Source organism: Strigops habroptila, chromosome 4 (genome assembly GCF_004027225.2).
Source record: "Strigops habroptila isolate Jane chromosome 4, bStrHab1.2.pri, whole genome shotgun sequence".
NCBI classification, from domain to species: domain Eukaryota; kingdom Metazoa; phylum Chordata; class Aves; order Psittaciformes; family Psittacidae; genus Strigops; species Strigops habroptila.
Window position 1 is genome coordinate 54016845 of NC_046358.1, and position 12096 is coordinate 54028940.

At 36.2% G+C, this 12096-nt stretch overlaps 1 protein-coding gene across 19 annotated transcripts in view; it reads left to right on the forward strand.

The window, feature by feature from the left end:
* Positions 1-12096, forward strand: part of SOX6 (SRY-box transcription factor 6) — a 379634-nt gene that overhangs the window by 304114 nt on the left and 63424 nt on the right. For all 19 annotated transcript variants that reach the window (XM_030481391.1, XM_030481392.1, XM_030481383.1 and 16 more), the window contains 3 exons: positions 2630-2779; positions 6626-6806; positions 9792-9979. In XM_030481391.1, the coding sequence (XP_030337251.1) occupies positions 2630-2779; positions 6626-6806; positions 9792-9979 (519 nt within the window). The remainder of the gene's footprint in view (positions 1-2629; positions 2780-6625; positions 6807-9791; positions 9980-12096) is intronic.

A 12096-nucleotide genomic window follows, 5' to 3' on the forward strand; every position in this document is an offset into this window, starting at 1 on the left:
TGTCAGTGCTGGCAGTCAAAGAGTTGAGGGGCAGCCACTGTGAGGAGAGGCAGCCGAGGGGTGCCCTGTGCCAGACCCAGCCAGTTCTAGCTGTTTCCTCAGTGGCCCCACCACAGGCACCCCCCGATGGCCAAGATGGCGGTGCCAAACATGCTTCAGAATGGGCACAACCCACACAGGCAGAGAGGAGCGAGGGAAGAGCGTGAGGAACAGCCCTGCTGGCAGCCAGGCAGAGCGGGAGGAGATGGAGGAGTCAGCAATGAAGGAGTGAAGTTGAGCCTGGCGAAATGGTGGGCATGGGGGTTTTTAGTTTTTGTCTGTGTTTCTTGCCATCCAACTCCACTGTAATTGGTAATAAATTAAAGTAATTTTCCTCAAGCCAGGTCTGTTTTGCCTGTGATGGTAACTGGTAAGCAATCTCCCTGTCTTTACGTCAACCCATGAGCTTTTCCATTTGATTTCGTTCACCATCCTGTTGAGGCAGAAATCAGCTGGCTGGGCAGCTGGCAGCCAGCCTGGGTCAGCCTACCACACTGTGCATCATTGACTATGGCAGGGGGGCTGGAACTAGATGATCTTAAGGTCCTTTCCAACCCTAAACATTCTATGATTCTATGATTTACTTTTCTCTAAGAAGGACTGAATATTTTGAAAGAATACTTCATACCCCATCTTTTTTGCCCTAATGGCTTACCGGAGAAGGGAGAAGGAAATCCTTTTGAACTTTAGTTGATAAACCTGAGTTTGTTTTCACATAGAATTCCTTTCCTGCTCTTGAAAATGTAGTGCATGCTATATTGAGTGCTGAAGTTTTAGTCTACTTTTAGTAAAATCTAAGTAATCTCCCCCAGATAGTTCAAGTAGATGCCAAATAGGTTCCTAAATTAAAAAGAAAAAAAAAAAAAGAAAAAGGAAAAAGGAGAAGTATTTTTGATAGACAAAGTACAGAACACTGAGAAAGCCATTATAATCTTTGGGGTTTGTCTTTAAATTGTATTCAAGTTTATTGTATCTTCTTTTTCATAGTACAGTGTCTGATTATTTCTGAGCTGAGAGTGTGCAGGCTTTCGGAAGTTTGTGAAATGTGCTTCTTGCTCTCATATAAGCAGAGCATCCTATTATGCAAGCATAGATTTACCTGAAGAATATGCTAAAAGGGTGAAGATCCCAGTAGGAGGGGAAAAAAAACAAACCAAACACTTATTATTGTGTACTTACTATTGCTTCATTTTCGTTCTCCAGGACATCACTTGACATGGATTTTTTGTATTTTCAATTTTTCTGATTCTCTAGCACAGAAAAATATAGTACCTTAGCCAAAATATTTAAATACCATTGATTTAAAAATAGTAATCTGTGATCCTTTTGTAGCCTCTGTGTGGTATTGAAAAGGGGTGGCAGGAAACAAACAAACAAACAAGAGTTTTAATTTGTCACCCAGAGTTCTGACTGCCTCTCCTGCATGCGTTTGTCTAGCCACTGAGTCACTGAGCTTACAGTATTGTGTAACTTTCGTTTCTGTGGAGGCTTGTTATATTAGAAAAATTGTTCCAAAGAAAGCAACAATTATGACATAAGCACATCTGGTTCTTGCAAATTATTCTTTATTAAGCTTTCATTTAATTACATGTGCTGAAAGGTCTGCTTTTGATTACTGTAATTTTTTTTATTTGTCCATCTGAACGATAGTAATGTTGGAAATTACATACAAACCACCTGGCTTTTTTCTCACTAATAAGGCAAAGTTTATATAGATCTGTGTGTAAAAGAGGGATTAGGATCTTCCCTGTTTACGGTAGAAGAATTATTGCTGATGCTAATTCAAGGTGAGGGTTTAAATTTGGTCACTGTAAGGAAATTAAACCTATCTGGCTTTGTTCAATAAACATTTTAGATTGGTAGGAATAGTTTATTTTAATATATAAGTCTTCTATTATGTTTCAACTTTTGAAAAGTTCCATGAGGGTGTTTTTGTATTTCCATCAGTATTTGCAGGAAATTTTAATGCCCTACATTCCTTATTAGTACTTCCAGAAGTTATAACAATCACTGTACACTGAGATGGAGACATACCTTGTTGCCTATTTTAATTTTCATTACTGTCTAGAGAAGGCGCACCACTGCCTTTTAGTAGCAAGTGATTCCCATGTCAGGTCATCGTAGAGGTTCTGGACTTGGTGTGGAATTTCTGGCTAAGAACAGAAAAACCGAAGCATTGTTTGTTATTTCTGACTGGGGTTTATACATCCTTTTCACAGATAGCCTTATAATTTTGCCAATTTTGTATTTCATATTCAGGCACAGTATAACCTGTTGCTCATTACCATGACCATGGCAAGGGGGGGGGGGGGGGGGGGGGGGGCGGAAATCAGCTGAAAGTCAAATTAAGAAAAAGATACTGGTGTTTGGTAGTTTTTTTCTTGGTGGGTTATTTTTTTTTTTCCCCTGGTTTTGTTTTGGTGGGGTTTTTTTAATAATAAGAAGGGAAAAGCCACAAACAAGAAAGTGCTGAAAATTATCTACAATTCGTTTAAGAGAAGAAACAGCAGGGCAATAAAAATTATGTACATTTGCAACTTCTTTTTTTAGGAATTTTGCAGGAATACATTATATATTTCTTGTCTTCCAGCAACTGTATGCAGCTCAGCTGGCAAGCATGCAAGTTTCTCCTGGAGCCAAAATGCCATCTACTCCACAGCCACCAAACACAACAGGAGCACTCTCACCCACTGGGATGAAAAATGAGAAGAGAGGGACCAGCCCGGTAACTCAAGTTAAGGTATTTTTCAGTAAAGGAAAAAGTCAGTGTCTGAAAAGGGTAGTGAAATTAAATTGTCTATTTAATTGGTTTACAGTTGGAAGTAGAACCACATGAAGGTCCTTCAATATTCAAATAAAATGTTCAGTTTTAGTGGTGTACTATCAGCATAGAGAAGGGAAGGGAAAGCATTCACTTCTTGCTTCCAAAAATAGCAGGCATCCCTCTTCCTACCACAGGCAGCACACAGATTCATCAGTAAAATGTGATATTGTCGAGATTTCAGTCTGTAATCTTGTAATATATGTGCATAAATGGCCTCCATTTCATGAATTGTTTCACATAGAACTTCTGAGTATCTTAAAATGCGATGCTAGCTTATATTGTTAGGGCAAGAGAGAGAATGTAGATCTAATTATTTTACAAATCTCTGACTGTACTTATTCTACAATTTTGGAAAAGGCCACACATAAAAATAAGATGTAAGTCAAGACTTCGGTGAAAACTGTGTCACTGCAGATTGATTTGACTTTTGCTGATTTCACACAGCTGCTGACAACCGGGCTGCTCCTTGTTGGTTTTGCGCCATTGCTGAATGCTTGTGCCTGCTTATTTTCCCTTGCTTGGAAACAGGCAGCTACAACATGGCATTTGCCAGCAGCTTGAAATGAACATCGTATACCCCTTGAAATTTGTGGTGCAGCTAGTACCTTTGGGTGGAACTGCCTGGCTGTTATTGCTGTGTTCTCCTGTGGTTGGTCTGAATTTCATGTGAGCAAATATCCTCAGAAACAGTTTACTTCAAACTGTAAAAAAAACCAACATTTAGATGTTTTACCAGTTTGAATGCTAGTAGTATAAATGCAGAACTATTAAAATAGGTCTAAAGAAGACATACAGTGACTTTGTGGAGAGAGAGAATGTGGTATTTTTCTTGCTGCTAACACCTTACAGGCACACAGTCCTTAGCTTCAAATCAGCCTGGGAAGATTTTACTCACTTGAGGTGATTTGGGGTTTTTGATATTTATTATTTGACATGAGACTAAAATATAATTCATTTTTTCATGATCATCAATCATCGTGGTAAAGTGGGGGTGAGTAGATATTTCTGCCTGGGCTGATAAATTTCCATGACACTTTTTTGCTAGGCTGAGAGTACTAATAAATAAAAACTATTCCATTATGGCTAGGTCTAACATTTATTTATCAAAGCATTCACTTTACTTAACTGTAGATGTGTATTAGTCTAATATTTTACCTCTTGTAATCCAATGCCAGGCTTGAGAGCAGTCAGTGAAATTTACCACATATGCAGAGTTCGTTGTGGTCAATACAGAAGCCACCAAAAGCAAAGCCCAACTCTTTCAGCAAAGTTACCATAGTAAAGTGATACCTAACGCCACTGATTTATGGTATTGAGAATATACTACTGACTACTTTAATGTGAAAAAGTAATTTCATAAGTGAGTGAGCCAAATGGACCTACACCAAACCAAACCTTTACTATATGAGTAAAATTTTCCCTGGTTAAATTCAAGCACATATCTGCTTGAACCAAGGCCAATACCATTCCAGCTTTGTGGCCAGCTGAGTTCTATTACAGAATTGACCACATGCAAATTCTTGCGGGTTTCCCTACATAATTTAACTTGAATGGATGTAAATATATGTTAATAAAAAAGAACGCTTTTTATTCTATTTTATTAAGCACCCTATTGTATTGAAAACATTAAAAATAAACTACAAATGCTTTGTGTGGACAGATACCAATGGCTAATGAAGAAATTAATTATTATTATAAAAGCAGTACCTATATGTTGTCTTTGACAACTGTTACAAGAAATGACAGTTTTGATGGTCACACATTGCTTAACAGATCCTCTGTATTTTCTCTGTTTTAAATAGCTATTTGTATAAACTACATGTGTTATTTAGACAACTAATGGAATTCTTTTACAGGAGTCAGATCTTTCAAAAAGTAATGATAGGGGCTTTTTAAGCCAGTGGCCAGAATGTTTTCCAACTTTTCAGTTGTCTTGCATAAATGAGAATGTGGTCTATGAAGTACAAACAGGTTCTGGCAGAGTTTTTTTTTCACATGATCGTAGCAGGCAGAAAATTATTTAGAAATTGAACATGGTAGCATAGATTCATATATGCACATGCTCACAGTATCTAGTCTGGCAAACCTTATAGTCTGAAAGGGGCTCTGAACTCTCACAGAAATTTATTGAAGCCACTTCGTATCTGTGCAAGGAAACAGCTTGCATGTAAACATGGCCAAAAAGCACAATGGACTATGTCCCTTATACCTTTGTGTTTCTGCTTTCACTTGGACTTTGAATAGGTGTGGACATTCGAGCACACTGCAAGGTCAGGATGAATAAAAATGTCATGCAGTTTTATGGAAACAGTTTAACACTGAAGATACCGTGGCATTGTAAATGCATATTTGTTACATTTTCCTGGTTAATACGTTGTGTATGATCAGATGTAGTTTGCTAAATCACCGCTTGACAGTAAGGAGAATGGAAAAGATGAGATAATGTAGTGTATTATTTGTATTCTGACATATTTCTAAGCTTTGAAGTGATCGGTGCCATGCTTTAAAATATGGACGATGTTCTCTTATACCTAGCATAATTCTGCTTTGGGCATATTTTAAATGAGAGATCTGTCTTACTGGGCTCTTTAATTACAGAAAATCACTGTTTCACAATTTTCCAAATGCTCTGTCTTGTTCAACATATTAAGCAAAAGGAACAAGCTCAAAGAATGGGAAGAAGGTTATATTGTGAATGTCTATCCTGATCAAAGAAATTAATTGCTTGAATGAGTCTTCTTCCAAAAATTAAAATATTTCTTAGATAGGCTTCTTCTGTGATAGCACTGAAATGAGATAGATGTCAGGGAGAATTTCTTCCATAATTACATGTGGAAAGTATAGAAAGATATAAAAGTGCAGATACTAGACTACATACTTTTAAAAACCATTCCGTGTCTTTATGCAAATAAACAGACAGATACACTAAAGGTTGAATGCAGCAGAAATAACTACAGAATATAGAAATAATTACAGAAGTATCAAACAAGAAGCAGAATAGCATTTATGTGAAAAAAAATTGATTTTACATAAATTGTCAAAAATACATGACATATTTGAATAATAAAATATTGTAAAATATAAAAAATATCAGTAGAAAATAAAATACATTCTGAAATGCACATACTATGTATTTGTTAGTGTAGTAATTCAAGGAATTTGAATTCAGTTAAATTCTTCTCTTATGGGGAAACAGCATAGATTATTTTACTAAACAAAACCCTGCATTCAAAATAAGATGCATGGAATGTAGAAGTTTGCAGCAGCATTAAATGTGGGCCAGAGAACTGTCAGGATTTCAGAATGATTCTTTCATAGAAGTACTTCTGATTCCTTAGTTTCTAATACATTTAAAAATAAGCTACATAACTTATTTTCATAGTGCCAGGAACTTTTCAAATAGAACCAATGCAAAAGCATTACTGAGCTGCTGGAAATTTTAAATAATTCTTTGTAAATGCCCTAGGTTAATTTAGATCTCTGAAAACACATTAGGAAATTAAGCTGTAATGTGAGCTAATTCAAATTTTAATTTGGCAAAAAGAACGATCCAGCCACATAGTTAATATAAATAGAAGCATAACACAGAGAAATTAATGAGGTTTCCTTTCGTTGAATCTTAAAGGAGGCAGATAATTAGCTTCTTTTGTTATTATTGTGGGATAATGTGGTATTGTCTTCGAGGTGTAAAGTAACTACTGCTTGCAAAATGATGTGTTCATTTGTCTTTTCCTAATAACTATTTACATTAAACTCTTGTAGGATGAAGCAGCCCAGCCACTGAATCTTTCAGCCCGACCGAAAACAGCTGAACCTGTCAAATCCCCAACATCTCCAACACAGAACCTCTTCCCAGCTAGTAAAAGCAGCCCAGTGACAGTGATGAACAAAAGCGGCATCCCCAGCCCGCTCGGTGGATCTCTGGGACGAGGATCTTCTTTAGGTAACTAATGTGTCCTGGGAAAAGGAGAAAACTGGCAAGTGTTCTACATGAAATCTCAGCTTGATCATACTTCTGAATTTAGTAGATATCTGAGCCTATGTTTCCATTTAAAATGGGAAAAAAGGGATTCCAGGAAAACTTTTCAAAGAACTCTTGAATGCCAAGGTTGTACAAAAGAAGACAAAATGATGCAGCAGTGTTGTGCATGTACGAGAAGTAAAGCCAATAAATATATAACACAAGAGATACACATACAAATCATAGAATCATAGAATTATAGAATGGATAGGGTTGGAAAGGACCTTAAAATTATATATTTCCAATCCCCCTGCCATGGGCAGGGACACCTTCCACTACGCCAGGTTGCTCAATGCCCTGTCCAACCTGGCCTTGAACACTGCCAGGGATGGAGCATTCACAACTTCCTTGGGGAGCCTGTTCCAGTGCCTCACCACTCTCACAGTAAAGAATATATACACATAAGTAAATAGAGATGCATATATAAAACATGTAAAAGAGGTTTGTACGAATATCTTCCCCAAAGACATCAACTGGGTGTATACATGCAAAGTTAACTTTTGAATTTTTGTCTCTGGATTAAATAAACAGAAACATATCTTTGCATGCACATAAAGCCTGACTAGATACTAGACGTACGCACATAATGGCTCATGTGATTAGCGCAACAGTGTAACATACCTTAAAATAAATAAGTTTTCAAACACTTTGTTGAATCAGGGTCAGGGAACATTCAGTACCTCCATGGTCTATAGTAAACCAGAAGCCAGGCAAGAAGGTAACTCGAAATGTGGTTTTCAGCTATTTTGCCCAAATATAGGGAATATATATACCCAGAATATATATATACACACCCAGCAATCTAAAAGAAAACTAATTCTCTGTATTCTGGGAATTAAGTTAATCTTAGAAAGACCATATGCTGAATATATATATACGTGTGTGTGCATATATATATATTTAACAAAGATAGAAAGGCCAGTTTATTTTAGTATTTGTTCTTTTTATTATTGTTCATGTTTTTATTATTTATTCACCCATCTCTCAAGATTTTGTTAATTCATATGGTTGCAAATAGGGAATATTTGACCTGTGTTCAAGATTCTTTAATTAAGAAATAATGCTTATTAAGTAATGAAATGAAAATTGATCTGAAACAATGTATGAAGACTACTTTAACCAGTCAAGAAACAGAATCAAGAGCTGCAAAATGTAGATGATCAGCCCTAAAGTTCAAATAGTATATTTTAACAGTGACTAAATAGTTATTACAGACCACTTATTCACAATCTTAGCTCAAGTGTACTTGTAAAATATATAGAAACACTTGTGAATAATGAACAGATATGTTAAATACATACATTAAATATATCAAAAGTATGATTTGCTCCATTCCCAAAGCACTTGGGAACATCATGATCACTGAAAGATACTTTCTGCAGCTAGCTATTCTACCTGTCAAATTATTTGCAGCTATCACTGCACTAACATTATAAAGTGGTATATCAGTTTGAAGTCACAGACTATTCCAGAAAAACGGCTAGAGAAGATATGTCAAAAATCAGCAAGCAACTTAGGAGTTTGTGCTCAATTTTTACAATAAATTGAGATGATTGGGAGTCTAAGTCTCATTAAAAGTCCTGCAAATATGGTTCCCAACTTACTTAGGCTCCATGATGGAACTTAGGTGCTGAATCTGTTCACAGCATTGGAAATTTTACCAAGCAAGAACAATGCTTATTCTCTAATATGTTGCTTTTGTTTTGGAGAAGGGCACCTCATTCAGGCAGAAAACATCACAGTTCCATCTAAAACATCACAGTTTGCGTCTCATCTAGACCACAGTATTAAATCAACTGTTTGGTTCTCAGGATAAAGCATGACAAACCATTAATTTTAACCTTTTTTCTTTTAAAAGAATTCAGGGTCCTTTGAGGTTGAATTTGCTATATTTTACTCAGCTGAACTTCAATGAAGTCATAAGAGTATGAAATTTATCTCTAAAGGAGAATTCCAAGTCTTAGCCTGTTTGTTTGTGTGTGTTTGTTTTTATACTGGACTGTTAGTAAGTACAAAAAACTAACAAATTCAGAGCTTTTATAGAAGACATTTGCCTGTCAGGCAAATGCACAGGTCATGAACAAACTTTGATTGCTCAGAATTTCCTAGCTAGAATGTATACATGCAAATCTATCTATGTGCAGTATAGAGGATACTTCCATGTATGAAAAGTTGAAGTTCATCACAGCAACACAAAACAAACAGTCACCAACTAACTGCTATCTTTTAGTCCCAAATCAGAAACTATATCTGGGGTACTCATCTTTATCTCTAGCATGCATTTTAAGATGCAACAGGAATGTTTAGTGTGAGTCTAATGCATGTTTAGGAGTTTCTCTTTCTGTCCAGAGTGATGGAAAGAGAACCATTTTTTCTCTACTGATTTAGAGCTTTAGACTCATGTTAGGGTAATAACAACCTCTGTCCCCCAAAAGTAACTGTGGGTGCTTCTAAAATTGAAAGCCAAATCTCCAGAGTGATGGTTATATAGATAAAGAAGTTCTAAAAATTGACATAGACTTTCATGGCCAAGAAAACAAGATTATTTTTTTTTTTCTCCTTCTTTGTTCATTTTATTAATTATTATGAATACGTGAAAGGATTCCCACTTAAGCTTTGGCATACTGTTGTCTTAAACACACATTGAACTTTGACTTCATGAATATGCTAAGATACCTCCATATGAGGCTATGCTAAGACTTCAGGGGTTGTTCTTATAACAGCAAAAGAAGTGCACAGGCTTATCAATCACTCTGTAGATAAATTCAGCCTTCAAACAGGCAACAATTGCCACTCCTCCTCCTTTTGTTAGTTGGGTGCAGCTTTAACAGTGTGAGAGCTGAGTGCTTACCCCAGATTCTAATTTGGATAATTAGCTAAATAAAGTGTTTATATCTCTGTTTATAGATATCCTTTCCAGTCTTAATTCACCTGCCCTATTTGGGGACCAGGACACAGTAATGAAAGCCATTCAGGAGGCTCGAAAAATGAGAGAGCAGATCCAGAGGGAGCAGCAGCAACAGCAGCCACATGGTGTTGATGGAAAATTGCCCTCCATGAATAACATGGGTCTAAACAACTGCAGGAATGAAAAGGTAATGTCTCCCCTTACCACACAGTCTGTCAGTCATTCTTCTTTTCCCTGCAAATAGCTTCTTATTTCCATACAAAATTTCTTCTTAGAGCTTTTAGCCATCTCTGATTTCACGTTAAATACACCTTGTCAGTTCACAGTACTGTGCTACAAACTGCTCTACATTTACATGACAGCATTCAAAAAACCAGCCTTGTGCACTCATGTGATTAAGCTGTAAGCATGCATATAACAATGTGGAAAATGAATTGGATGAAGCTACAATTGTCTGTAGTCGCTGGAGTTTGAATTGTGCTTTTGAGAATGACTGGATTGATAAATACGGCAAAAAGGCCAGTTACATACTAGCATGGTTGAATATTACGATGCTATTGAATGTATCTGAGTGTGCTTGAATCTGTAACTCAGTTGCAACAAAGAATTTAGGCTCAAAACAGTGCTTTTGTCTCTTAGTTTCAATGGGAAATTAGAGATCAAAGTTCTTTGTTGAATCTTGGCTGTAGTTTCCAAACACTAAAATGAAACAGGGCACTACAATGTAACGGTAAATGAGAGAAAGTAGTGGGAGAATGCGACCAGCATTGTACTGAGCAGGATATCATATCCGGAAGGTGAGGAAACTGTTTCTATCAATCACACACACTTTAAAGACTGCTCAGTAGACAAAGAAGTATCTTGGAAAATTCTTTGTGTTGTGCTGCTCTGTGGCCTTTCCAGGGTCTACAAGACCTGCTCCAGGAGCAGGTCTCTGTGTGTGTAACAGAGCCAGTGAACATGGAATCAGGCAATTGGCTGGGCTATAAGGCAGCCTTTGATGAAGAATGCTTCTCTGTTAGCTTCCCTAGAGGTGGCTTATGCTGCAAAAAATACAGCACACAAGTTACTTTTCACGACTTACACAAAATCTGTTATATACCACAATACTCATTCCTGTTAACTAGAGAGGGAAAAATATTATCCCGGTAATCACTATGGCGTTGGCAAACAGGAACAGTATGATGCAATTTAGTAATGAATTAAAACTGACACATTCATTAGCCTATAAAGCAACTAGTGTTTCAGACTATTTGCTGGGGGGGTGGGGTGGGGAAAGCCAAACAAAAAAAACCCCAAAAAACCCCCAAAACCAAAAACATAAAAAATTGAAAAACGGGTAGTTTTCAATGCCTATAATTCATTAATGAAAATTCTATATCTGTATATTAAAGGGTAGGTTCTTTGTATCTTGTGGGAGGGAAGATTATATTATACTCTACAAACTAACAATTTTTAGTCCTGGTTGAGTATAAGACTTAGTAGAATATTAACTATGTCTAAACCCAGGAATTTGATGATACTATGATCTTTCCTCAACCCACAAGGAAATACTCAGTGAGTAAATGGATTCTAGCAAGGCGCAGAAAGGCAAAGAAATGTTGTAAACAGATCCATCAAACATTGATACATACCTTTTAATCTACATTTTATATTTTTGCTTGATAGGTTGTTTGCTGTACTCAAAACAAGCTAAAGGCTCAGTGTCTATGAAAAAGATTTGTTAAACTGTTGCCACACAGGATTAACAATGCTTTTACAAGTCAAATTCAGAGGCTAATAAATATTTATTTCCTGTAGCATTAGTTTAAATGTCAACATTGAAAAACTCATTTAATACAGATTGATACTATGAAAAAATAAAGAAATTAATAACTGATCAAGCAGGTCATATTCCGACAACACTCTAATTGTAAAGTCAGTGTTTGTCTTAACTAACTAAGAGGTAGGGTACTAAAGGCCATGTTATAAAAATAAAGTAAATGTCACACCTATGATCAGTATTAAGAGTTTATAAAATTATGCTTTTTTAAAAATAGATTTTGTGAGTTTCAGTGGCTTGACATTTAAAAATATCTAATACACTATAAGGGCTATTAAAAGAATTCTTAACATTTGATTTGACTTTGAAAAATAAGTATAAAAATGGCATCCACTTATTATCAGATCTGCCCCTGAGTATTTTCAGTACCATGTTTATGTCTTGTATTCGATATAACAAGTTTCTGTTTCATCTTTCACCTTTTAGAGCAGAGTCAGTAAATATTTCAGTGACTAATCTGAAATTTCTTTTTTGTGCCGGTT